General features: G+C 58.8%; 1 protein-coding gene across 1 annotated transcript; it reads left to right on the top strand.

Annotated features, from left to right (window-relative positions):
* Nucleotides 1-22,064: 22,064 nt before the first annotated feature.
* Nucleotides 22,065-22,946, top strand: LOC309570752 (oligodendrocyte transcription factor 2; the record flags this gene model as incomplete). Its single annotated transcript, XM_082277765.1, has 1 exon — nucleotides 22,065-22,946. The coding sequence occupies one exon, from the start codon at nucleotides 22,065-22,067 to the stop codon at nucleotides 22,944-22,946; it is 882 nt and encodes a 293-aa protein (XP_082133891.1).
* Nucleotides 22,947-27,890: the final 4,944 nt, after the last annotated feature.

The following is a 27,890-nucleotide window of genomic DNA, read 5'->3' as shown; positions in this document are numbered from 1 at the left end:
TGCACCCCCTGCAGCGCCCCACGGGATCCCCCGGTGTGGGGCCATGGCTCTGGATCCCAACAGGATGCCCCAGTGTGGGGCCATGGCTCTGGATCCCAACAGGATGCCCCAGTGTGGGGCCATGGCTCTGGATCCCCATGGGATCCCCTGGTGTGGGGCCATGGCTCTGGATCCCCATGGGATCCCCCGGTGTGGGGCCATGGCTCTGGATCCCCATGGGATCCCCCAGTGTGGGGCCATGGCTCTGGATCCCCATGGGATCCCCCGGTGTGGGGCCATGGCTCTGGATCCCCATGGGATCCCCCAGTGTGGGGCCACGGCCCCAGCTTTGCCCTGGATCCCATAAGAAGGGTTTGTGATCCCTGCAGGGAGATGAACGAGGGCCATCCCAGCATTTCGTTCCTCAAAGCCCCTCAGGAGCAACTCGAGGCCCTGAGACCCAAGGCCGTCCTCCCTCTGCAGAGCCGGGGATGCGCCAGGGCCAGCGCTGGCCCCGGTGCGGTGCCGAGGCAGGGCTGCGCTGGCCCAGCGGGGCAGGAGTCCCTGTGCCTGCGTGCACGGCTCTGTCCCATCTGCCCGGCCCAGACAATGCTGCCACAGTCCCTCCTCCAGCTCGTGCAAGCACAACAAAACTGCCAATTAATGAAGAGTTGTCAGATGCTGCCAGCGCTCACGGGCCCAGGCGGTGACCCAACTGTCACCGTGGTGGACAGTAGGACACGGCAAGAGCTCTCAATCAGTTTAGGGGCTTAAAAGCAGTGACTCACCAACAGACAGCCATTGATTTTATCGTGGGGCAATAATTATTGCATTGTTCAGGGCGTGTCAATGCCACTCTGTTCCGTGACAGTGGCCTTGTCCCCTCACAAATGATTTCTATCAAATCAAGAAGATGAACCGTTTCTGGTGATGGGTTTGCAATGGGCGTGAGGCAGCTCCACAAGGAAAACCTGATTTACAGAAAATGAGCCAAATCATCCTGGGACCTTCCCCTCACTGAGCCCCCGTGAGTTTAACTCGACACTTTTCAAAGGGGCTGCAGGGGAGAGCATAAAACTCTAATCATTCTCTATGTTCCCTGAGCTGACCCAGCCAGGATGGAATCTGAGCAGTGGGAATGGCCTCCCAAACCTGTAAATGAGAGGAGGAGTCATCCCCACGCACCGAGAAGGAGCCCCAACCCCACTTCCATGGGAGCTCCAACCCCTGCAGCCAGAAAGGGCTCTGCCTCTGTGGGAACGTGGGGCTGAGCTCCCTCCTGCTGCTCCCAGGGCGTTTTGGAGGAGCAGGGGGTCAGTGCTGCTCTTCGGGAAGTTGGCTGATGGCTCTGCTGGAGTCCCATTGCCTCCAGGATAAAGAATTTAGGGCAAAAACCCTGACAAGTCAGGTCAATTTCTGCTGATTCTGTATCAAATGGGTGTTTTGGGTGCAAAGCAGCTAATTTCCACGTGTTTCTCCAATAACTCAGAGGTGGTGTCCGTCCAGGTGGGACAGAGTGGGAGCTGGCGGCTCCCTGAGGTATCTCCAGCAGCACCAGCAGGGAAGGACAGCTCGGGCACATCCCAGCCCCTGAAACACCGGAGAGAGGAGCAGCCCTCCCTCCTGGAGAGGCTGGCACAGCACCCGAGGCTTTGTGTGCCCACCCCAGCAGCTGCCCATCCCTCCAGGCCCTGGGCCACGGACATCCCTGGCTGTGTCCAGCAGCTGCCCATCCCTCCAGGCCCTGGGCCGTGGACATCCCTGGCTGTGTCCAGCAGCTGCCCATCCCTCCAGGCCCTGGGCCGTGGACATCCCTGGCTGTGTCCAGCAGCTGCCCAAGGCCGCCCTGCCCGCAGCTCCCGGGAAGCGCAGTCGCTTTTGGGAACCTCCAGATCTGGAGGCCCTGTGCTGCAGCAGACTCTGCTCTCCTGCATCTGCCAAAGCCAACACGTTTCCCCCACCTCTGCCCAGCTCCCCTCCCGCTGCTGGGGACCCTGGTGGCTTTTTTCAATGGTTGTTTTCTTTCTGCTTAAGACAGCCCCGCTTCTCTGCGGGGAGAAAGGCCCCGTTTGTGGGGCGCAGCTGCATCTCAAAGGTACATTGTTGGCCAGTTATGAATTTGCATGCCTTTACTAATGTGTGGAAACAGGAGAATTCTTTTGCTTTTTAATCGAAATTGATGTTATTCCTCTGCCAGTGGTACCCGAGGAACTGTTTTGTTCCATTTCCTCTCCTTTCATGCAGCCCTATTTATGTTTCGATCTGGTTTGCTGCCACCAAGAATCATTGTCATTGCCACCAGTGGCTCGGGGCCGGCCAAGTCCAGCAGCTGTGTGTTTAATGCCTCCCCTCACCAAGGTTTATTTCCTTGACAACATGAGCTTGTTTGAAGCAACTTTCCTCCCTTTAAGAAGAAAGAAATAAAGAAAAAGTCCTTTTCTAGTGTTGCTTTTTATTTTTTCCTATTTTCCCCCTTTTTTCCCGTTTTGGTTTTTTTTTTTTTCTTTCTTTCCTTTTTAGCTGGCGGACAGGAGTAGGACTTTGGGCTGCGAATCCCGGGGCTACCCCCGGTTATTATTCGATGGTCCCCACTTCCCCCTGCCCGAGGAGCCGGTCCTGCTCCTCAGTCCCCTCCACATCCCCAATGGAATACCTAGGTGGCCAAACGGGACCCGCTGACCTCTATATCCTGTTCCTTTCTCCGCGCTTTGCTGCCAGTTTCCTGGATAAAAGGCGAGAGTGAGAGATAATTAACAAAAAACATGGCCCTCGGACAATGAAACAACTGGCCTTGGCCAGCCAGAAATTTATCCTGGTTTTCTAGGTGAACTTTCTCCCATCAATCTTTCCTTTAACCTCCGTGTTAGTGGAAGCAATAGGAACACCCCCTCCCCTCCCCCGAGCAAATGCTTTCTTTTGAGGGGGAACAAAACCCGGGATCGGCGAGGGCCGAGGTAAAATCTGGGTGGTATCGTGCGGCCGCACAAAGCCCCCACTGTTCCCCGGGCCGGGGCTGGTGTTTTACAACAGGGGAGGGGAGAGGCTGAATGGGCCGATGATGTGAAACAATCCCCGCGATTCAGGCCGACAAACCCATCCTCTGTTCCGCCGGGCCGGACAAAAAGAAGGGGAGAGCGGGCAGGGAGGGAATTAAACCCAAACCGCATCGTCTCAGGAGAAGCTTTAAAGCGCTTCTGGGGGACGCCTGGGATATAATTCCGCAGCTTTCGGGTGTCCGTGCGGCTCCGGGGGCTGAAGGGAAGGGCCGGGAATGCTTTGTCCAGGGGGAGAAGCACAATGGCCCCTAAGTGCCGGCATCTCTCGCTCCCAAACCCATCAGTGGCAAAAAAAAATGATGGGCGGTGGGGCTGGGAGCAGGCGGGACAATGCGGCCCCACTTCAGGTCCCCTCGAGAGGGTATTATGGGCAGGGAAAATATTTGTGCTCTGAAGATGACACTCTCCATTTGTTAATGGCTCTCACCCGGCGCTGATAATCACACCCCGCGCTCTCCTGTCAGTTGTCTGCTGCTTCCCAATTAATGGGGCTCGCTCGGGAAAAGCATCCCTTTTTCTGCGGCCGAGACAATTCCATTGTGTTCACCTACTTGAGAAGAGGGAAAGGTGAATATGAGGGCACCGGGCATTGTAAATTCCCACTAAAACGCGGGCTGAAAGAGCACCCCTCCAATAAATTAAGGAGGCTTTCCTCCCGTTGGGAACAGCACGGTCCCAGGCTTGAGGGGGAGAATCTGGGGCAGAAATTTAGCATTGCTTTTTTTGTCCAGCCCTATCATCACTTGCTAAAAAAACTATCATTTTCTTTAAAAAGCTGGGTCAGTTGTAAGTTCTGTGCACGGGCTCGAGAGCCCAGCCAGATGCATTAACATGGGCTGAGACAGCAGCAAAAAACAACAGCTCTGTGCTGTATTAAATACAAAAAGCTTCTAAAAGTGGCTTTATTTAAAAAAAAAAAAAAAAAAAAATCGTGTTTCGCTATGCAGGGACCAGTAAAAGATGAATAAGAAATTCAGCATTTCCTGAGAAGACACAGGCAGGCCACTTCCGTTCCTCAAGGACTAAACAAAATGAAACAAAACAAAAAACAAAGCAAAGATTCTCTTTGCAGAGGCACAGCAGTACCTGGATTTAAAGCTGAGCATCCTTGGTTCAAATCCCTCTTGGTGAATACACAACATTCCCAATATACACAATATTCCCAGTATTCCCAGCATAAATACAAGGGTAAGACAGGGACATCCCCTCCCACCAGCCGACCACTTTGTTTTCCACTATTGCTCAGATTTACTTTCCATTTACTTTCTCTTTATTTTCCATTTACTTGTAGAGGCTCCAACACTTCGACAAAGCTTCTGGGAGGTTTTGCTTGATCTTTACTTGGGTTGCCCAAGCCAGAGCAACTTTTTGGGAGGACCATCCCTCCTTCGGCTCTGCAGCCTTGAAAATCCCCCGTTGGGATGAACTCTTTGCCAAGCTGGCGGCTGAGGGCTTGAGCTCCTTCTCAGGAATAAACACACGCCCAGAGGGTCCCAGATTTCCCCACTAAAGTGGGAATGAAGCTGAGGCTTCCCAGGGAAGACCCACCGCTGCAGGGGACTTTGAAGAACACGTTTATCTGCTTGGAGCCCTGCTCCAGCTTTTCCCTTTAAGGCTGGCAAGCTTGGGAAAAGGAAGCTGAGGAATTGGTGATGGCAGTACCAGCAATGCTGCCAGAATGGTTTGGGTTGGGAGGGACCTTAGTGCCCATCCAGTGCCACCCCTGTCATGGGCAGGGACACCTTCCACTGTCCCAGGCTGCTCCAAGCTCCAATGTCCAACCTGGCCTGGAACCCTTGGGTTTCCCTGGGCTGGGAAAAGCTGCCGAGGCTGTGACAGCGAGGGCTGGAGCCTCGTGGCCCTGAGGGATAGCCGGAGTTGAGCTGATTGCTCCAGCTGCTCCCAGTGTCCCCCTGGTCACTCGGGGCTTGTGCCCTGTCCCCAGGGTGGAGTGGGCACTGTGCCATCGGGACAGATGGGCCTGGGCCATTCCAGCTCGGGCACTGTGTGTCCATCAAACTGCTTCTTCATGGAGCCATTCCCAGCCTGGGAGCACAGGAGCTGGGAGGGGGTGTCCAGGAGGACAGCACTGTCACCTTTGGGTCTCATCTCCCGGGGGGAAGCCAAGGCTGGGAGTCCTTCCCTCCTCTTTTATTGCCCTTGTCCTCCAGCAGTGAATTCCAGCACTGCAGAGGTGGAGCCGCCCCCAGAGGTGGGGTCAGGGTCCCTGCGCCTAGAGGGGCATCCCTGGGTACCAGGGAATGAGAATGCCTGGAAACAGGGAATCCTTCAGCCCTCTTGGCGCCTCGTCACCTCTGTCCCCGAATGTCCAGCACCAAACACCTCGGGCTGCAGACCAAGCCAGTGGATGGGTGAGTGGGGAGCAGAGCGAGGTCTTCAGGCCCAAGAGAGAGCCATGGGACTCTGCCCTCGAGGGAGGAAATGTGGGAGAGGGATGATTAAAACCCTTGGGTCACAACCACCACAGCTACACGCAAGCTCCAACTTGAACATGTCAGCCCACTGTGGGCATCAGCAGTGCATTGTCCCACGGTTGTCCCCTGTCCTGTCCTGTCCTGTCCTCTCCTGTCCAGGCAGAACCTGGAGCTGCTGGACATGGGAACAGCCAGGTGAGCCCCACCTGACCGTCACAATTTGCTCCTCAAGCTGCTGTGAGCAAATATTATCATTTCCTTGAATTTTCCTCTTTTTGTGTCCAGTTCCAGTAAATGCACACGTTTTAGGAGGCTCTACAGGAGGCAGGGGAGCTCCCAGATGTGACCAACTCGGGTGGCAAAGCTGCCCCATCTCAACAAGGTGTACAAAACCCACAGGGGATGTGAGCCAGGCTGAAATGTCTGTCACTCTTTGCACCTGAGCTGCAAAAAATGACATCGGGAGTTTGTTCCAAGCGTCAGAAATCACAGAATGCCATCATGGTTGGGGTTGGAAGGAACCTCTGGAGATCACCCAGTCCAAGCCCTGCCCAGGCAGGGTCCCCTGGAGCAGGTGACCCAGCAGCGTGTCCAGGGGGGTTTGGGATGTCTCCAGAGAGGGAGACTCCAGGCCCTCCCTGGGCAGCTGTTCCAGGGCTCTGCCCCTCCATGGGAGGAAGTTCTTCCTCAGGCTGGGCTGGAATTGTTGGGGTTTAGTTCCTGGCCATTGCTCCTCATCCTGCCACTGGCACCACTGAGCAGAGTCCTCTCATTTGGAGTCAGTGCAGATGAAAAAGGCTGAGAAGTCCCAGAGTCTTTTCCTATTTCCCATTTAACTTTCCTGCAGAGCTGCTGAAGGGATCTGGTTTATCCCCTCAGCTGTGCCCGTGCCCTCAGGAAAGGCCTTGTTTGACACTAAACCAGTGCAGAGCAGATCCTGAAACTTCCCTCTGCCTGGTTCTCCCTCCCTACCCAAGGGATGGTCCTGACAAAGCTGCTGACTTGCCATGGGGTGGTTCTGTGGAGCTCAGGGTTCTCTTTTGATTTCCCTTTCCCTTGGAATCCCCTCCTGCCCAGCTCTGCACATGTGCAAACACGTCAAGCCCAACATTCTCGTCTCCCTTCTCCCCCACTGCAGCATCTTCTGCCCAGATGGGACAGATAATCCCTTTTCAGAGCCGCTCATCCTCTGCTTTCAACACAATTTCCTTGACATCCCAAATTACAACCAAATGGGGGAAAGCAGGAATGAGCCTGAAATCAATTTCGGATCACTCCAAAGAAACAGATTTATAGCAAAAATAAATCAACCAAACCTTTGAGGGCGGATCCACGAATTCTTGCTGCGGCCCTGGACATATTTAGTACCTGTTGATGGAGGCTGAGACAGTCCCAGTCCCCAGGAGAGGGGCTGGGACAGGGGGCTGGATCCAGGTGCCCGCTTGGGACAGAGGACACTGGACCTCCACACCCAGCACGGGGTTTGTGCCCCCTCAGAGGGGCTGGGAGCCAGGGGGTCCATCCAGCCCCTCAGCCCTGGTGCATTTTAGTGTTTCAATACCAGAGCCCTGGTGCCCCGTGGGCTTTGCAGCCCTCCACGGCCAAGGAGAGCCGTGAGAGCCGGGCTGCCCCTGCACCTCGGTGTAAAGCGTGAGGAAGTCCCACAGGGTTTGCTCTGCAGCTCCTTGGGAGGCAGAGCAGCCCTTCCCAAAGGGTAAGGAAGGAGCAGCCGAGGGGATAAATACACTGCTTTCACCTCGGAGCTGGAGAGAGCCAGCGGCAGCCAGGAGCAGGGACAGGAGTGACTTTGGGAGTCCAGGGGTTTGGAGTTCGTGTGGGAAACCCGGGAGAGGTTGGCCCCAGGCCAGGCTCAGCCCCCCAAGCACAGCCATGTCAGGGCCCCAGGCTGGATGCCTCTTTGAGCCAGCCCCTGATCCGGGCCTTAATTTGGGCTCGAGTTTAAATGGGACGAGTTTGTCGGCAGAGCAGAGGGGGCCTGATCCCCTCTCTGGGGTGAGGGCAAATTCCTGCTCAGCTGGGTTTCAACTGCCAAGAAGGGGAATGGGTATTATAATTTTAATATAAAATAAAATAAATATAAAATAATAAACATAATAAAATATTTAAAAATTAATAGAATAGAATAGAATATATAATAGACTATATTATATTAATAATATAATAGGAATAATTTCCAACACGTTTTCTTTCCAGAAACACTAAAGCTTTCCTCCTCATTAACACTGAAGTTCGAATATTGTGTGAAAATGATACCCAAGGAAAAAAGTAATCTCCCATTATCACGTGCTCACATCAAAGGCGCTGACTTTAACTCATTTACTGGGGAAAAATTAACAAATTACAGCGCTGAGTGCCCAAGCAGATTGCTGGGTTTGTTCCTCTCCCTTTCAAGAGATTTTGTTTGGCTTTGAAATCCACAGGAATACTTTGGGAAGGAGGTGCTTTTCAGCGTGGGGAAGGGTAATAAAACACGGAGGTTTTTTTTCATTTTTCTGCCTGGTCGAATTTGTCTCCCTGTTGAAATGAGCTCCGAGCGCCCTGTAAAAGACATCCCAGGGTGCAAACAGGTCCCCAGGTGAGAGCTCTGCTTTCCTGCCAGGAAGGTGTTGGGGGCCCCCTTTAATCAGGAGCATTGTGCTTGGGGCTGTGAAGAGGGACCAGTGCTGGATTCAGAAGGAAAATATTTCCTCATCTTCAAGAGCAGAGCCCCTGTGTGTGATCCCTGGGCATTTGCAGGCTGGGCAGGGTTCAGGTCCTTGTCTTTTGGAGGGATCATATCCAGGACCTGGATGGCAGCACAAAAGAGAGTGTTGGAGCCACAGAATCCCGGAATGGGTTGGCCTGGGAGGGACCTTCAAGCTCATCCCGTGGGAAGGGACACCTCCCACTGTGCCAGGCTGCTCCAAGCCCCAATGTCCAGCCTGGCCTTAGGCACTGCCAGGGATCCAGGGGCAGCCCCAGCTGCTCTGGGCACCCTGTGCCAGGGCCTGCCCACCCTCCCAGGGAACAATTCCTGCCCAATATCCACCCTGAGCCTGCCCTGGCCCAGCCTGAGGCCGTTCCCTCTCCTCCTGTCCCTGTTCCCTGGCAGCACAGCCCGACCCCCCCGGCTGCCCCCTCCTGTCAGGGACTTGTGCAGAGCCACAAGGTCCCCCCTGAGCCTCCTCTGCTCCAGCCTGAGCCCCTTTCCCAGCTCCCTCAGCCACTCCTGGGGCTCCAGCCCCTTCCCAGCTCCCTTCCCTGCCCTGGACACGCTCCAGCCCCTCCAGGGCTCTCTTGCAGGAGCCAGAACTGGGCACAGCCCTCAGGTGCGGTCAGCAGCTCCTGGCTCGAGTTGCTTCCCGCTGGAGCAGGGATCACACAGACACGGCCAGACGGCTCCAGGAGCTGCTCCAGCTCCCTCTGGTACCACCCAGGGCACCCAAGCCCCAGGGATGGGCTTCCCTCAAGGCCATTCCCAGCTGAGGGAAGCAGCCGTGCCGGGACCGGCAAGGTAGGAAGGAGATTTGCTTTTGCCTTGGGATTCAGTCTCCAGGATGCCTCACGGGACTGGCTGGAGCTGGCAATGAACCATTTGTCAGGAGTTGCTGAAGGAACAGCGAGTGAAGCGCTGCCTCGGGGCTGCTGATGAGGTTGGGGGCTCGGAGCGCGATCCTTCATCCCTCGGTGGCAGGGACGAGGTGGGGATTGAGCTCTCCATGTTCCTTTTCCAGTTCCGAAGAGTTCCAGGTTCACATCTGGCTGCAATCTCTGTTACCGAGCCTGGCTCAGCTCTCTCTCCCGAGTATCCCGGAGGCTGGTCCAGGGCCGGGGCTGACCGGGATCCCTGGGAACACCGGGAAGCGCCTGCTGGCACGGGGACACGGCTTCTCCCGAGTGCCCAAGGGATGGGCGAGCCCAGGCTGTCCCACCTCTCCGGTGACTGATTCCATTAGGTCTCATTTTCCCCTCCAAAGCCCTGGGAAGTCTCCCAGCACCCCGCGTGTGGACACGAGCCGGAGTCATCGCGGCTAATGAGATCAAAGGAGGAGCTGTTATCTCATCCCTCCTGCCAAAAGCTGCGGGAGCCGCCGGGTCCCGGACCGGGAACACCCAAATTCCAGCCGGTCCCAGCTCCCTGCCTGATCACGGCAGCCGGGAGGGAAGCGGCGCGGGAGCGCAGGAAATAATTCCCACCTCCGAGCAGAATTTGAAAATTGAAAGTAGCATCTATTGAGCTCCTCCGAGCAGTTTCAAAGGACTTGTAAGGCTGCGGTGGCCATTGTGCTGCGGGTAATTCTGTGTCACAACTAATTAGCGCCTAATAGCCGTGCTGGGGACAAAGTCCCCGCTTGACAAGAGAAGTCTCTTTGGGCTCGCATTCAGGCCTAATCTGACCCTGAATAGCGGAGATTACATGAGGTAATACAGCAGTTATTTCTACCTGCTGTAGTTCATAAGCTCCATCTCCAGCTGAGGCAGAGCCCTCCTCCCCCTTCACAAAGATTATTTGTCATTAAAATGCTCAGGAGCTTTTTTTTTTCTTCCTCCCCCCCCCCCCCTTTTTTTTTTTTCCTTTTTTAAATCTGGATGTTGCCTCCACTTTCAGAAAGGTTTTTGAAGGAAGATTAGCAGGATTAGGAAAGGTTCACATATGTTCAGCTTCACTATTGGTATTCAAGACATCACAACTTCAGCACCACCCAGGAAGCCCAAGAAAACCGGGAGCAGAGGCAGGAAAAAGAGGCCTCCTGGCCAGGGAAAGGCAAGAGCTCTCCAGCAGGGAAAACAGCCGGGCCAGCCCCCAGGCCGCAGAAATCCCTCCATCCAGCGAAAAGCTGCCTCTTCCCCAGCACCTCACACCTGCACGCGGCTCCGCTGCGAGCACCAGGCACGGGCAGGGAAGGGCGGCACAACAGGGAGAACCCAGCCCTGGAATGCTCCAGGCATCCGAGGAACGGCGCGGAAGCCGCCAGGGAAGAAGAGGGGAAATTCTGCAGCGCACGCACGGGAGGTTCTGAGCTCAGCGCCGGGGGTGGCCACGGCCACGGCCCGGAGTGGCCAGCGCAGAGCAGGGCCAGGGCCGGGCAGAGCCCCTGGGCCCCGCAGGGCACCCTCGGGGGGCTGGGTCCCTTTTGGGGGGGACACGAGGGACACGGAGCCGGTGTCCGAGTGCCGCTGGGCAGGCACTGGAACGAGGGCTGGGCCGAACCGAGCCAAATGGGGACAAACTGAGCCAAATGGGGACAAACTGAGCCAAACCGAGCCAAATGGGGACAAACTGAGCCAAATGGGGACAAACTGAGCCAAACCGAGCCAAATGGGGACAAACTGAGCCAAATGGGGACAAACTGAGCCAAATGGGGACAAACTGAGCCGAATGGGGACAAACTGAGCCAAACTGAGCCGAATGGGGACAAACCGAGCCAAACCGAGCCAAACCGAGCCAAATGGGAACAAACCGAGCCAAATGGGGACAAACTGAGCCAAATGGGGACAAACTGAGCCAAACCGAGCCAAATGGGGACAAACTGAGCCAAATGGGGACAAACTGAGCCAAACTGAGCCGAATGGGGACAAACCGAGCCAAATGGGGACAAACTGAGCCGAATGGGGACAAACTGAGCCGAATGGGGACAAACTGAGCCAAACCAAGCCAAACCGAGCCAAATGGGAACAAACTGAGCCAAACGGAGACAAACCGAGCCAAATGGGGACAAACTGAGCCAAACCGAGCCAAATGGGGACAAACTGAGCCGAATGGGGACAAACTGAGCCAAACTGAGCCAAATGGGGACAAATTGAGCGAAACCGAGCCAAACAAATCTAAACCAAGACAAAATGAGCCAAACAGAGCCAAACTGAGCCAACCAAAGCCAAACTGGGCCAAACAGAGGCAAACAGAGCCACCTGTCCCCTTGGACACAAATGCCATCACCAGGACGTGTCCCATGCCTGGCACGACATCAGTCAGAGATTGGATTTCCTGAGAGTTGTGATGGGAGGAAGGACAGTTGGAAATCACTGGGACAAGCAGCAAAACCCATGTCCTGGCTGGTGGAGCTCAAAGTGACGTTGCCACACTTTTTTTGCATTTTTTGAGGAAATGAGACTTTTCTGGGTTCAAATCTACTGGTCTAGGTCAACACCTGCAGGTACAGGTCAAAACACAGAGGTGTTGCTTCAGGTTAATTTTGGTTTTGTTGTAAAGAGCTGAGCAAGGCTGAAATCCATGCTCTGAGTAGAGGGATTTTTCCAAGGCCTGGAGAACAGCTTACATGGGGTTTGTGAATTTTCTCCCTTTTTCGGCAAAAGCTTTTCTGCTTCTTTGGGATTTCCCAAAACACCCCAAACAGTTCTTAACAGTTCTTCTCCTACCCCAGCCCTTCTTTCTCCCTGACACCCTCGTGCCTCCCCCTCACCCTGCGAGGTCTCGATCCTGTGCTGCATCCCTGTGCTCCCCATTCCTGGGAAACACCTCACCCACTGCTCCTTCCCCTTCCCTCTCCCAGGAACTTGCACTTCCCGACCCTGGCACAGGGTGCCCAGAGCAGCTGGGGCTGCCCCTGGATCCCTGGCAGTGCCCAAGGCCAGGCTGGACATTGGGGCTTGGAGCAGCCTGGGACAGTGGGAGGTGTCCCTGCCATGGCAGGGGTGGCACTGGGTGGGCTTTGAGCTCCCTCTCAACCCAACCCAGTCTGGGATTCTCTGATGATTCTGATTCCTTCTCAAACTTTTCCCTCACAAGTCCCTCAGCCTGAGCCTCTCCTTTGCCTCCTTCCTGAGCCCTCCCAGTTTTCCTGCTCCCAGCTCCCACCTCTGAGCCAGGCACCTGACACAGAGGTGGCCACAAAGGGCACAGCTTTGGCCAAGCTGAACTTTTTGGCAAGGAAACCCTTCCAGCTCCTCTGGGAGGAGCCCTCTGAGGTGGCTTTGGAGGATTTTTGGCTGAGGGGCAGCACCAGGCCTTCACTCACCCCCAGTGCCAGGGGGAGGCTCCAAGTGGGACTTAAAACAAGCCTCCTTATTCCAGGCATTTCATTTTCTTCCAGCGGTTCCAAAGCCAGATGTGCTTTAAACCCCGGCCCCTGGAGCCCAGGCACACGTGGGAATGGGTCAGGGATGCTCCGGCCGGGAGAGCATCTCCCGCCCGACCCTTGGAGGGAGAAACAGCACAAAGAACCCAAAGTAATAAATCCATCATGTTACAGAAAGATCAAAACTCTGCCAGAGCGTTACCGAAAGGGAGGAATCTCCCCTCGGTTTTTTTCCTTGCAGCAAACACACAAAACCCCCTGCTAAGAGAGAACATCCTTCTGCAGCTCCACAGACCGGGGAGGATCCTTTAGGGAGCTCGGTGGGAAGGGGGGGCCACTCCGGCACAGAAACCCCGCACCGGCACAGAGGTGTGGCACGGAACAGAGGCCGATGGCACAGGCGGATCCTCAGCATCGCCCGGGGTGAGAGGGATGCCCTGGAAAAATCCTGAAAGAACTCCTGAGCCCGCAGGAATATTCCCCCCAGCTGAAGGGGGAGGAGGTTTGGAATGAAGTGGTTCCAGAGCAGCTCCTGTGAACATAAATCCCTTTGGATGCTTTGTGTTTGAGGAGGGGAGGGAGGCAGAGACCACAGAACTGCAGATCCAAAGGCTCCAAGCAGCCCTCATCTGTCCCCTGGGTTGGAATCCAGACTGGGAGCCCTGGTGGGTGTAGCATTTCCACAGCACTGCATTCGGAGAATGCCTCTTTTTTTGCTCTTTCCTTGTGCCACACAGATTTGCTTTCCTCACGGCTCCTGCTTGCACAGGGAGCTGATTTGGGATTTTATTTGATAAAGCAATCTGGTGCTCCTCTGAAACGGGGCTTTTCTCTGGAAAGGGAAACCAAACTTCCCTTCTAGGACAGGTTTGATTAAACCCCTGGAGGTTCCTTTGGGGCAACAAGATTTGTCACAGGACGATTCTACCTCTTTTTGCAAAACTTATTCCCACTGCGTGGTTGGACACAGAAAAAGAGCAGAATTCACCTGTTCCAGCCCCTGTCCCACACCTGGGAGGGCCCCAAGGCCACCCCACCCCAAGCCAAACCTGGGAATGGGAGCTCTTTTATATCCAATTTTCCTTCTGATTCTTAACAGCGAAAAATTCAAAAGGAGAAGGGGGGAGGACCCAAACCTCTGTGGAAACTCCGCTGCTCCAGCGCTTGCCAGGGGCACCGGGGCGGGGGGCGGCCCCGGGGAGGGGCAGGAGGGTGGGGAGGGCTCGGGGAATATTCATGAGTATTCATGAGTGGGCTGGAGAGAGCGGCCCTGGTGCCTCCTCCCCGCCGGGGAGCCCAGCCCGGCCCGGGGAGCCCAGCCCAGCCCAGCCCAGCCCGGCCCGAGGAGCCCAGCCCAGCCCAGCCCAGCCCAGCCCAGCCCAGCCCAGCCCAGCGCAGCCCAGCCCAGCCCAGCCCAGCCCAGCCCAGCCCAGCCCAGCCCAGCGCAGCCCAGCCCAGCCCAGCGCAGCCCAGCCCAGCCCAGCCCGGCCCAGCCCAGCCCGGCCCGAGGAGCCCAGCGCAGCCCAGCCCAGCCCAGCCCAGCCCGGCCCGGGGAGCCCAGCCCAGCCCAGCCCAGCCCAGCCCAGCCTGGCCCGAGGAGCCCAGCCCAGCCCAGCCCAGCCCAGCCCAGCCCAGCCCGGCCCGGGGAGCCCAGCCCAGCCCAGCCCAGCGCAGCCCAGCCCAGCCCAGCCCGGCCCAGCCCAGCCCGGCCCGAGGAGCCCAGCGCAGCCCGGCCCAGCCCAGCCCAGCCCAGCCCAGCCCAGCCCAGCCCAGCCCAGCCCAGCCCAGCCCAGCCCAGCGCAGCCCAGCCCAGCCCAGCCCAGCCCAGCCCAGCGCAGCCCAGCCCAGCCCAGCCCAGCGCAGCCTGGCCCAGCCCAGCCCAGCCCAGCCCAGCGCAGCCCAGCCCAGCCCAGCCCAGCCCAGCTCAGCCCAGCCCAGCCCAGCCCAGCCCAGCGCAGCCCAGCCCAGCCCAGCCCAGCCCAGCCCAGCCCAGCCCAGCCCGGCCCGAGGAGCCCAGCGCAGCCCGGCCGTGCCGCTCCAGCCGGAGCATCCCGCATTCCCGCAGCGCCGCAGGGGATGCGCCGCGGGTTTAGGGCCTGAAAAAGCGGTGGCAAAGCACCATCCCGCTCTCCTCACGCCCGAGGCACGGCACGGGACCAGCGCCGGGGGAAGATCCCACATCGCTGCGGGATCCCCTCCTCCTGCCGAGGGGCTGGAAGGAGGTGTCGGGACACTTTGGGCTCAGCTGGAGGAGCCAGGACCCCCAGGATGAGCGGGTGCGGTGGGCACCACTCTGCAAAGATCCGGGAGAGCCACAAAAAAAGTCGGAGTGCCACTTTCATGGAATGATGGAATCCCGGGAGGGTTGGGAGGGGCATGACAGCCCATCCAGTGGCACCCCCTGCCATGGGCAGGGACACCTTCCACTGTCCCAGGCTGCTCCAGCCTGGCCTTGGACACTCACAGGGCTCGAGCAGCCGCAGCTTCTCTGGGCATCTTCCCATGTCACATCCAGCCATCCATGAGCAACCTCCTCCTCTCCCGAAAACCTCCGGGGTGGAGCTGACAAATAGGAACCGATGGCTTAAAAGCAGCCTGGTCAGCCCAGGAAAGTTGGGAAGAGTCGAGGAGAGACATATGGTTCCACACTCCCTAAAAATATAATTGCTGTCTTCAGGTGGCCGCACACCCTCTCCTTCTAATGAGAGAGAGATTGAAAGACCTGAACTGTTTATGTGACATTTCAATAAATAATGCGGAGATTTGACAACATTTCCATATTCCTCCTTTAATGTCTGAATGTCTCTGACTTAATCCCAGTTCCTTGGCATTTATTACTGTTTGTTACACTAACAAGTGAGATTATGAGAATTCTAATGAAGGCTTCCAGTGAAAACCTCTGTGATTAAAATGCCATAATAACAGTTGCATGCATTTATGTGCCTGATTATCATAATCTATTTAGCACAAGTAAACACACAAACAGAAGGAGAAAAGCGAGCCCACTGCCACTCCAGTGAAAGGAGAATTGGAAATGAGGGAGAAACAATGTAAATATGTAAATGTCTTTGTGTATTCTTTTTATCTTTTTTTCTCATCCTTGCTTCCCCCCCCTCGCCCCCCCCGCCCCGTGTGCTAATGAGACATCCATGGTTCGTCACATGTGGTCCCTCTTTGCTGGCCGGGGTGCGGGTTTTGGGCCATCTGCTGGGGCCACCGTGCCGAACAAAGCCACCCCGAGGGCGGGGGGGACACTGCCGCAACCTTTGACATCACGGGCGACGAGGACTGGTGTCCTCCCGGCGCGGGGCTTTGATTTGTTCACTCCCAACGCCTCGTTCAGCTGTTCCCCCATGAACGCCAGGCCCGGGAAGGCTCCAGTCCCCCAAAACTCTCAGCACACTGAGGAGAAATCTCACCAAATTTCTAATAGAGACTTTGCTTTCCATCCGTTTGTGTTGGGGTTTTCTTTCATATTAAAGAATAAATCAAGTGAGAACCTCATGGGAGGGATTGTCCCACTCTGCTCTGGGCTGGGGCAGCCTCACCTCCAGTGCTGGGGACAGCTCTGGGTGTCTCAGTGTAAGAAAAATCCAAGAGAGTGTCCAAAGGAGGGACACGAGGATGGGAAGGGTCTGCAGGGGCCACCCGAGGTCAGCTCAGCCTGGAGGAGCCTGAGGGCAGAGCTCCCCGGGGCTGCAGCTCCTCCCGAGGGGCAGCGCAGGGACAGCTCCGATCTCTGCTCCTGGGACAGGGACAGCAGCCAGGGAGCGGCTGGAGCTGGGCCAGGGCAGGCTCAGGCTGAGAGCAGGGAAAGGTTCTTCCCCCAGAGGCTGCTGGGCACTGCCCAGGCTCCCCAGGGAATGGGCACGGCCCCGAGGCTGCCAGAGCTCCAGGAGCGTTTGGACAGCGCTGCCAGGGATGCCCAGGGTGGGGCTGTTGGGGGGTCTGGGCAGGGCCAGGGGTTGGATCAATGATCCTTGGGGGTCCTTTCCCACTCAGGATATTTCGTAATTCCAACTTCTCCATTCCAAGGACCCCCCATAACACTGGCAACGAAAAGCCCATGGCCAGGGAGTGTTTCCACATGAGCCCAATCGTTGTTGCCTCCACATCCAACCCACTCTGAAGGCACCAACGCCTCTGGATGAGGGATCATTTCCACAGCAACGAAATCCTTAGGGGTCGGTCAGACAGGTGCATTCACCTGCAGCATCACGAATTTTAAGAAGTTTTCCTCATGAGCACAGGGTAGGGGCAGGATGAAGGAATAACCTGAGGGAAAACTGATTTCCAGTGAGTGTTTGCATGGGAAGCAAAACACATCCATGGGTTTGGGTTCTCTCAGCACTAAGAATTTGCCAGGGCTGGCTCATTTATAAGGAGCTCCCAGCCAAACTCAAGACATGGGAAGTGGAGAAGACAAGAAGGGGAGTATGAGAGTGACACAGACAACTGGCAAAGTGTGACAGAGAGTTATGAAAATGTTGGTCAGGGAACTTAAATGAGAACTAAAAATTCCTGCTGCGTTATATGGGAAAAAAAGACATGGAATGCATCCAGAGGATGCTGTGGATGCCCCAAGTGCTGGAGCCCCTCTGCTCTGGAGCCAGGCTGGGAGAGCTGGGGGTACTCAGCTGGGGAAGAGAAGGATCCAGGGAGAGCTCAGAGCCCCTTGCAGGGCCTAAAGGGGCTCCAGGAGAGCTGCAGAGGGACTGGGGACAAGGCATGGAGGGCCAGGAGCCAGGGAATGGCTTCCCAGTGCCAGAGGGCACCCTGTGCCAGGACCTCAGCACCCTCCCAGGGAACAATTCCTGCCCAATCTCCCATCCAGCCCTGCCCTCTGGCACTGGGAAGCCATTCCCTGGCTCCAGTCCCTCCAGTCCTCGGGAATTGTCTCTCTCCAGGTTTCCTGCAGCTCCTTCAGGCCCTGCAAGGCCACACTGAGCTCAGCCCAAAGCTTCTCCTCTCCAGGCTGAGCAATCCCAAACCATTCCCGTTAATCCCAGGAGTGTCAGACCGATTCCAGTGATCGGTCGTGCCTGGGAGGGACAACTGAGCCTGAGATAGGAGACCCAGAATCCGGCCTGGGTTTTAACCAGCAGTTTAATTATCGTGTTCTCGATGACAGCGGGCTCTTGAGTGTCAAAAGTTTATAAATAAAGAGGGTTTTTTCCTGCTGGATGAGAACAGGAGATGGCCAATTTCCTGCATGTTTTTAATCCTGCAAATATCACAAACATCAGCTCTGGTATTTCTGAGACTTCCCTCTGGGTGACTCCTGTGAAGATGAGAAGCGTTTCCAGTCTCTGATTGAATGGGAAGACACGCTGAGTTTTTGGCAAGGAGCGTGTGTCTCCAGCACTTCCATGGAACAAGTGCTAACGAAAACAAACCCAGCCTGGAAAAGAGGAGAACCCCGGGGGAATAACAGCGACTGCCCCGCTCCTTGAACTCGAGTTTCCTTCTTGGAGATCCCAAGTATCAGATGTGTTAATTGGGCAGGTGAAGCTGCCCCAAGACCCGCGGGCTGGGCTTCACCTGGAAGTCCAAGCAACGAAATACGTCTGTACCTGACTGAGATGCAGCCAGAAGGAAATTAATGCGAAGAAAAAAGGAAGAAAACGAGGGAAAAGGGCCAAATCTGAATGCTGAAGTTGTTCTTTCCGTGGGTCTCCCCTCACACCTTTGGGCAGTGGGCAAAGAGCTCCCTGAGCTCACGTCCTCGCTGTCAGGTGCTGAGCTTTGTGCTCCAGAGGGGTTTGGGGTCGGACAGTGGTGACCCCAGTGGATCCCTGAAGATCCCACTCAGAACTGGGGAGTTTCAGAGGCTCTGGGGCTGCGAAGCCCAGCCTGGAGCCCCCAGCGCTGCGCACAGATGGGCGGCAGACCGCTCTGGCTCTCCGAGGCAGCGCTGGAACTGTTTTCAGCTGCAGGAGCTGCAGCCACACCCCGGCCCTCGGTCCTTCGGATGCCTCGGATTCCTCCCAGCCGGACCGGGCAACTCCAGCGGGGCTGTGCGTGTTCCTCGGGCCGCGGGCTCGGAGGGAACACGGGCAGTGAACCGCTCCAACAATAACCTAATGACATTCCAAGTGATTTCCAGCATGAAAGCGATAGTCTGGTTTTTATTAAGTTACCACTTCATCATGTTCCCTGATTGCCTTCATTCATGCCTTAGTTGTCTACAGACGCTATTAAAAAAAAATAATACATATTCATAGCCCAGCAAATGGGCTCTGCTCCACATTTTAGTGTCAAAATCAAGTTCGGGTGAAGGGCTCCTCTGGGAACCCTCCGGGGCCGCTTCCCGGGATGTGCGAGCGAGAGGCGGGTGCGATGCGGAGCCTTCCCGAGTCCAGGGAGGGGGAGGTGCGGCATTGAATTTGTCATCTCACGGCAGAGATCGTCCCCCTTCTTCCTCGTACCCCCAGACAGGACGGCAGAGCAGCCCCGGGCGGTCCCGCTCCCGATCCCACTCCCGCTCCCGATCCCAATCCCGGCCCCAGGGGCTGCGGGCGGGGCACAGTTCGTGTCCAGACGGATGGACAGTGGTCACCAAGGATATTGCTCCCTTAGGGACTCAGGTCCCGAGAGTTCTGCTGCGGAGTCGGAGAGGGGTTTCCTTTCTGCAGGGGGAGAGAAAAAAAAAAAAAAGGAAACGAGAAAAAAGAAACAAGAAAAAAGGAAAACAGAAGAAAAGGAAAAAGGGGGGAGGGAAGGATAGGGGAAAGGGAAAAGGAGAAAAGGAAGGGGAAGGAAAAGAGGAAGGGAAAGGGAAGAGCAAGGGAAAGGGAGAAGGAGAAGGAGAAGGAGAAGGAGAAGGAGAAGGAGAAGGAGAAGGAGAAGGAGAAGGAAAAGGAAAAGGAAAGGAAAAGGAAAAGGAAAAGGAAAAGGAGCCAGTCCACTGCCTATTTCTCCCTCCCGGGCTCCCCCCGGGTGATGCCAGAACCACCTCAGGATGCAGCGGCCCCGAGCTTCGGTTGCCCCCCTGCGCCCCCGCCCGCTGTCCATCCCCTCTGTCCATCCCCGCTGTCCATCCCCTCTGTCCATCCCCTCTGTCCATCCCCTCTGTCCATCCCCTCTGTCCATCCCCGCTGTCCATCCCCACTGTCCATCCCCTCTGTCCATCCCCTCTGTCCATCCCCGCTGTCCATCCCCACTGTCCATCCCCTCTGTCCATCCCCTCTGTCCATCCCCGCTGTCCATCCCCGCTGTCCATCCCCTCTGTCCATCCCCGCTGTCCATCCCCGCTGTCCATCCCCTCTGTCCATCCCCGCTGTCCATCCCCGCTGTCCATCCCCGCTGTCCATTCCCGCTGTCCATCCCCGCTGTCCATCCCCTCTGTCCATCCCCTCTGTCCATCCCCACTGTCCGTCCGCGCTGTTCAGGGCAGGGCCGGAGGCTCTTCCCCGCCTTTCCCCGCTGTTCCTTCGGGCAGGTGACCCCCACCTCTGCTCCAGCCCCACCTCCACGGCTCCCGCCGGGCTCCCGGGAGGTTCCTGCTCTCCCTGCCGGGCTCCCGGTCCCCGAGCGGGCCGCAGGGGCTCCAGGGGCCTGTCCCATCCTGGGCTGATGGAGCTCAGCCGCTCCCCGGGGCTCAGCCGCGGCTGCCGCAGACCCGACGGGGAGGTGCGACCTCTTTAGAAGGAAAGGTCCCAGCCTCTAAGACGGAAAATTACCGAGCTCTGGGAGGCAGGAGACGAACCATGCCGCGTTTTCCTCGTTCTCTCGCCAGCACCGCTGCCCTGGGGGCGACTGCCCCCGCCCCGCCGCCCCTCCCGGCCTGGCCGGGGCCCGTTCCCCCTCCGCAGGCCGGGCCCTGCAGGGAGCCGGGAAAGGCTTCGGGGTTTAATTCGTTGTGCTCGTTGTTGTCCTGTTTTCTGAGGCTCCAACGCCGCGGCGCTCAGAGCCACCAGGCAAAGGCAGCGCCCGGCTCCTGCTGCCGCTTCCCCGGCACGGAATAAATGCAAACTTTGCACAGACGGGAGTCCCCATCCCGCTCCGCACCCCCGGGGCTCAGCAGCAGCTCCCCCATCCGCGGGGTGCCCCCCCTGCCCGGCCGGGTGCGGGCACCGAGCGCCGGAGCGGCCCCGCGGCCCGGGGGGAGCCGGGCGCGTCCCCGGTGGCCGGGCCGGGCGGCAGCGGGACACACGCCGGGCGGCGGGCCCGGCTGTCGCGGGGACAGATTTTCCTAATTGACCTGTTACGGATCATCCCCGCAACCGTTGGGAAACACATTTCCACGCTTCACTTCTTAACGTTTTAAATACATATTTAACGGATGGTTGAGGCTTGCCGGGCCAGCTGGGAAACACACGGGTGTAAAAATAATACAACAAAGGCAAAGGGGCCGGGGGGGCCGGCGGGGAGGGGGCGGCCGGGGGATTTACCCCAGTGCGAGGAAGCTCCGGCCCTGTTGCGCGGATCTGCCGGGGCGAGGGGACTCGCCGGGAGCCGGGCGAGCAGCGCAGGAAGGCGGGAGGCATTCCCGAAGGTCATTTTTTGTTTGTTTGTTAACGTCCTCTACTCTTTCCTTCTCTCCCTTCTCCTGCTCCCGTCTCGCTGAAGATTTTTTGGGGGGAGATTCAGGCGGCCGCTTCAAGAACTTCTCCAGGTCGCTGCGGGGCCGGAGCCGGAGCCGGGGGATGCTAGGGGAAATTCGCTGCTGGGGAACGGAGAGGCCGAAATCCCGCTTTTCTCCGCCTCTCTTTGCAGCACTTGGCGGGGCAATAACGCCCTCGGGGCAGGAGGGGGCACCGGGCGGGGGAAGCGCTGCCCGGTGCGAGCGGCGGGGCCGCTGCCAAGCGCTCCTGGCGGGTCGGACGGGCCGGGCACCGGGAAACACCGACGTGCTGGCGGGAGCCGGGGGCTGTTTGGTCCCGTCCCCGTCCCGTCCCGCCCCTCCAACAGCTGTTCCCGGCGCTGTCATTGTTGCATTTTATTATGGATTTGACAAAAGTCCCTCCCCCCCGCCGCGCCCCCCCCGCCGGGCTCCCCGCGCCGCTCCGGCCGGCGCCCCCCCGCCCGCCCGCCCCATCGAGCCGGAGCGGCCCCGGTGACATCAGCCGTCCCCCCGCCGCCGCCGCGGATTGGCGCAGCCCCCCTCCCGCCCGGTGACATCGTTCCTCCCCGGCGCGGCTATAAAGCGGCGGCCGCTCCGCCGCAAGGTGCGCGCTGCTGCCGTGCTCGCCCGTCCCGGCGCGCCGCTCGCCACGGCCGCCCCGCGCACGGTGAGTGCCCCCCGCGCCCGCGCCCCCCGCGCGGACCCCGAGCCCCGGCCCAGCGGACAGGAGCGAAGGGAGGGACGGGACGGGACGGGACGGGACGGGACGGGACGGGACGGGAGCCGCCCCCGGCGAGGGGAGGGCGGGCAGCGGGGCCGGTGCCGCCGCCGCCGTCCCTCCCCGGCCCGGCGGAGCGGGCTCGCCGACGGGGCGGGTGGGCGGGCGCGGTGTCCTGGCGAGCTGCGGCGGGCGCTGACGCGGGGCCGCCCGCGGGTTCTCTCCCCTCCCCGCAGGCTGCCCGGTGCGCGCCACCGCCCCGCCCGCCGGGCCATGGACTCGGACGCCAGCCTGGTTTCCAGCCGCCCGTCCTCCCCGGAGCCCGATGACCTCTTCCTCACGGCCAGGAATAAAGGCAGCGGCGGGGGCTTCACGGGCGGCACCGTGTCCAGCTCCACGCAAAGCGACTCCCCGCCGGAGCTGAGCGCCGAGCTGCGCAGCGCCATGAGCGCTGCGGGGGTGGTGGTGGTGGACAAGCTGGGCTTCAAGTCCTCGTCGTCCTCCTCCTCGTCGTCCTCCTCATCCTCCTCCAAGAAGGACAAGAAGCAGATGACGGAGCCGGAGCTGCAGCAGCTGCGGCTGAAGATCAACAGTCGGGAGCGCAAGCGGATGCACGACCTGAACATCGCCATGGACGGGCTGCGGGAGGTGATGCCCTACGCGCACGGCCCGTCGGTGCGCAAGCTCTCCAAGATCGCCACGCTGCTCCTGGCGCGCAACTACATCCTCATGCTCACCAACTCCCTGGAGGAGATGAAGCGCCTGGTCAGCGAGATCTACGGCGGCCACCACGCCGGCTTCCACCCCGCCGCCTGCCCCGGCGGCATGGGCGCCCACTCTGCGCCGCTGCCCGGCCACCCGGGCCACCCGGCCTCGCACCCCGTGCACCACCCGATCCTGCCCCCCGCCGCCGTCTCCAGCGCCTCCCTGCCCGGCTCCGGCCTCTCGGCCGTCAGCTCCATCCGGCCCCCGCACGGGCTCCTCAAGTCGCCCTCGGCCGCCGCCGCCGCCGCCGCCCCGCTGGGCAGCGGCTTCCAGCACTGGGGGGGGATGCCGTGCCCCTGCAGCATGTGCCAGGTGTCGGCCCCGCCGCACCACCACGTCTCCGGCATGGGCACCGCCAGCCTGCCCAGATTAGCCACCGACACCAAATGAGCCCCTCGGCGGGGCGGCCCCGCCGCGCCCCCGCGGCCCCGGCACCCCCAGGACCTACAAACGCTGTCCCTCGGCGGCAGCGGGACCCCCCGCTCCGCTCCCGGGTCCGCCGGAGGGGCGGCGGGAGGGGATGGAGCCCGGCCCGGGGTCTGCCCTGCTCCCCAAACGCCGGGGGAAGCCCCCCGGCACGAGTAAAGCCCCGCGCATCTCCTGTATTTTTAATTTTCCGACGTTGCCGAGAACTCCGGAGCAGGGGAGGGCGGCGGTGCCCGGGCTCGCCGCGAACGGAGGAACCAAAACTGCAGAGGGGCTTTGGCTCGTTTATTTGTTTGTTTGTTCGTTCCCCCCCCCTCCCCCCCCGGTCTCCTTTCTACGCGTAGAGCCTCTGGAGCCGTTCCCGGGTCACATCCCCCTGAAAGCCCATCCCGGGGCTCCCGGGGCCGGCAGGAGCAGCGGCGCTCCGGGTGGAAGTGCAGCCGGGAATGCCGGTTTGTTCCCCGCTTTCCCCGCTCCCCTGCCCGCCGGGGGCTTCTGTCGGTTTTCTTTCCGGTTCGGGATTTGTAAATAGACCGATAACGACGCGAGTCTGCTCTGCCTGAGCTTTCCGTCCGTGCACTTGTTCTGTGTCAGCCTCATGAGTGAAAAAGGGGTCGGTTTGCCTTGATTTCGTTGGTTTGGGTTCTTGGGGTTTGTTGGCTTGTTTTACTTTTAAGCGTATAACACGTTTGTTTTGGGTTTTTTTTTACGTTCCTGCCACCTTTAACAAAGTTTGAACTCTTTAATGCTTTTTCTGTGTAGGAACTTTCACCCTGTCCGTGTTGCAATACTGAGAACTTGGGCTTGTTTCTGAAATAACAACTTTTCTTATCGCTGCCCCTTGCAGAGATTTTATCATCTGTTTATTTTTGTAAAAAAAAAAAAAAAAAAAAAAAGAAAAGAAAAAGAAAAAAAAGTTGCTAAATAATATTTATTACTTGTTCGGTTGCAAAAAAAAAAAAAAAAAAAAAAAAAGGTGATCCACTGTTGAGATTTTAAATAAAAAGGAAAAAAAAAAAAAAAAGAAAAAGAAAAGCATTTTAAATCAATGTCGTTTTCCTCTTCCTCTCTGTCCCGCGGAGGAGGAGACAGCTGGGGAAGGGATGGGAATATTTTGGGTGCATCCTTGCGTTTTCGTGAAGTTTTTTGTCAGTTTTCTTCGCCGGCGAATCGAAACCGTTTGAGGTTTGGGTTTTTTGTTGAGTCTTTTTCCTTCCTCATTTGTTCCCTTTAGAATCAGGGCGGTAAGGAAAAACTGACCGGTGCCGCGTAGGTAACGTGAACATTTCTGTCTGTCGAATCCAGCGCTTGGCAAAAGAGAAATATTAATTAAATATTCATTCGGGGAGAGGAAGCATTCCGCTTGGCGCTGGGGAGTTCTCTCACTGCGATGGCTTCTGCGCGTTTCACCTTCAACTAAAACCCGCCGAACGAAAATCCACGGAAAAGAAAATTATTTGGGGACAACCCCCTAATTATTTTCCCTCCCGAAGCCGCTCGTGTCTGTGGCCCGGGGGGATTTTGGCAGTTCTGGACGCAGGTATTGGGGCAGGAAATATTTCGCACACCCCAAGGAAAGGGCTCCGGTGTTTCTGAGAACAAGGAGGTCGGGGGGCTCCGGGCTGAGGTTCCCACGGTGCTCTGGGGGGCTGCAGGTGGGCAGGAGCCCACAAGATGCGAGTCCTCGCCGGGGCAAAGCCTTTCCCGTCTCTCTCCAGACCGACAAACGGCAGGGCATTTATTTAAAGTAACGGAGGGGCTGCACTCGCAGAAATACACAATTCTTTATAAACCCTGACGGCTCGTGGGGGAGTTCGGGGCGCACAGACACCGACGGGGAGCGAGAGCGAGGCCGGCCCCAGGGGACTTTTTGTTTGGTTTGGGTTTTTTCCTGTGTAAAACGAAGCGGTCCCCGGCGGCCGGGCCGGGCTGGGACCCCGCGGGCTGCGAGCGGCTCCCGGCGCGACCCCCGCTCCGCGCTCCTGCCGTGCTGGGCTCGCTCCATCCCTCCGGCCGCCCCTCAGGGAAAGGGAAGCGGGGCTGGGGAAGGAGCGTCCCCGCCCCGGCATCCTGGCGGTGCTCATGGAAATGCCCCCAGCCCCCGCGGAGATTGTCCCCTTCCCAGCACAGCCCGTGTGGCGCTGGGGCAGGCGCAGCCCCGCGGACACACGGCGAGCCCCGCGCCGGTTGCCCAGGTGCCTTCCCCTGCCCCAGGAGGCTTCGGGGCCGCCTCAGGTGTCGGCTCTGTGCCGCTCTGCGGCTTTCGAGGCGATCCTCGCGGCGCCAGCCCCCGCCTCTGACCCCTCCCGCCGTGGGAGAAAGCCCAAACCAGGGAGCGGGCAGGTGTCTGCGGGCGCCTTGGGACGGCTCCCGCGACGGGAACCTTCTGCCAGGCTCCGCTGCAAGCCAAGGGCCGGGCAGGGCCAGAGAGGGGGCGAAGACCATCGCAGTCCCCGCCGCTCCTCGCCGAGCCCCCGGCGGCCCGCGGCTGCTGAGCCGAGGCGCTCCGGGAGCAGGATGGGGATCTGCCGTGAGGGATGCAGCCCCCGGGCCCGGTTTGGCTCCTGCAGCCCCGTTAGCGGTGCCCGACACCCCCCTGCACCCCCCCATCTGTGGGGACGCCGCAATAAGCAGAGCAGCTTTCCCAATTAGCAGAGCTCCGGCAAGGGAGCGCTGCTGCGGAGGAAGGGCAGGAGCAGGTGAGAATTAGAGGGAGCATCATTAGGAGCTGTTCTTTGTCTCTATTAAAGGCAATAATTAGCGCCCTGACAGATGCAAAAGTCGGCAGTGGCCAGAAGCTGGTAAATCCTGCTCGTCCGCCTGCCCAGCTCGCGCCCGGAGGGGCCAGTCCCTGTCGCTAACAGGTGGCCCCGGGGAGCCCCGACGGGCAGGGGGGATGGCGGGGACCCAGCTTTTCTGCGGGGGCGTTACGGCCCCACCGGTGGCAAAAGCAGCGAGGGCAGCATCCCCCCACCCCAAATGCCCCCCGCCCGTCAGGTGGAGGCCGCGCATCCTGCTCTGGAGCGGAGGAGCCCGGGGCTGGTACCGAGCCGTGCCGGGCAGCCGGCTGTGCACCCCGGCCCCCTCCTCGCGGCTACCTGCGAATGAAATCGGCCGTCCTGCGGCCCCTCCAGAGCTCCCCATATGCTCCCCCGCCCCAGCGAGAGCCCCGCGGGCCCCCGGCCCCGCCCGCAGCCGGATAAGGTTACGGCGGGGGGGCGGCCCATATGCTCCGCGGGGCTCCTGCCGCGGGTCACCTGCCCGGAGCCCCAGGGACCCGCACTGCTCCCGCACGGGCCCCTCCCTTCTCCCTCCTCCTGCCGTTTTTAGGCGCTCTCGGGTCCCGACAGGAGGAGGAAGCCCCTGCCAGCACATCCCGGCGTCTGAGCCGGCTCCCTCCTCAGCTCCTCACTCCTTTTTCCCTCTTTCCCCAACCTCCTCCCCACTTTCCCCTTCTCCTTCCCTCCTTTCCCACTTCCTCTTTCTCTCTCTTTCATTTTTCTCCTTCTCTTCCCCTCCAAACCTCAGGCACAGAAAGCGAGAGAGGGGCAGCCAGAGCTTGTCAGGGACTGCAGGGCCAGGACAGGGAGCAAGGGGTTCAAACTGAGACAGGGGAAATTCACGTTGGATCTTGGGCAGGAATTGTTCCCTGGGAGGCTGGGCAGGCCCTGGCACAGGGTGCCCAGAGCAGCTGGGGCTGCCCCTGGATCCCTGGCAGTGCCCAAGGCCAGGCTGGACATTGGGGCTTGGAGCAGCCTGGCACAGTGGGAGGTGTCCCTGCCATGGCAGGGGTGGCACTGGATGGGCTTTAAGGTCCCTGCCAGCCCAAACCATTCCAGGATTCAATCAACACATTTCAGGCAGAAACCAAAAGGCATCCAGGAAACCCAGGAGGAAGGGCAACATTGGCCATATCTCACTTCAACCGGGGATTTCTTCAGTCTCTGCCTGGAAAATTTTAAGCCAAGGAGATCAAAATCTGCTGCAAACCCCTGGCTGAGGCATTTCTCTTCCTCAAGGCACCGGCTTTGCTTCCTGCCAGTCCAATCTTGTGGGATGGGATCTGCCAGAGCCCCTGCATGGGGCTGCAGCCTCCCTTTCCTCTCACTGGAATGAGCGTTTAGAGCAAGCATCCAAAGCCCCCTCAAGACCTTCCTAAAACCAATCCTTCACAGGAAAACGTGGCTCTTTCTTAGCTCCAAAGCTCTCCCCAGTAACACAAACCAGGAACCCGTGGCAGGGTGAGGTTCAGAGGCACGGGGCACACACACCTCGTGAAAGCCTCATCACGCTGCTATTCTGGGGCCAAACTGCCCCTGGGCATCACCGCAGTGTCCCCGCGGCAGTCAGGGTGCTGCAGGTGACAGATGCTACCTGGGTGTCACTCCAGAGACCAGAGCCATGGCACAGCCCTGGGATGGACAATCCTGGGGTCCTGCTGTCTGTTCTTGGCTTTTACCCTTCCCGAGGTGAAAGGCTGGTGTCCCCTGTGCTGACTGATGGCCCAGGGGACACTGCTGTGGCAGGAGCCAAACAGCCTCAGCTGACGCCAGCAGCTCTTGGTGTGGCAGGACAGTGCTCAGAGCGGAGCTCTGATGTCCCTGTCAGTGGCTTTTCCATCCCTGTATGGGACAGGGACCTCCAGGCCCGGGACTCAACATTACCCAGATTATTCCAAATGCTCAGGTGCAGCTGAGGGCCGGATTTTCCAGAGTTACCACGGGATCCCAAAAGCTTGGGGTTGGAAGGAACCTCTGGAGATCACCCAGTCCAAGCCCTGCCCAGGCAGGGTCCCCTGGAGCAGGTGACCCAGCAGCGTGTCCAGGGGGGTTTGGGATGTCTCCAGAGAGGGAGACTCCAGGCCCTCCCTGGGCAGCTGTTCCAGGGCTCTGCCCCTCCATGGGAGGA

The sequence above is a fragment of the Coloeus monedula genome (genome assembly GCF_965178545.1).
Source record: "Coloeus monedula genome assembly, chromosome: 3".
Classification (NCBI taxonomy): Eukaryota; Metazoa; Chordata; class Aves; order Passeriformes; family Corvidae; genus Coloeus; species Coloeus monedula.
Note: the sequence above shows the minus strand (reverse complement) of the source record. Positions and strands in the feature narration are given on the sequence as shown.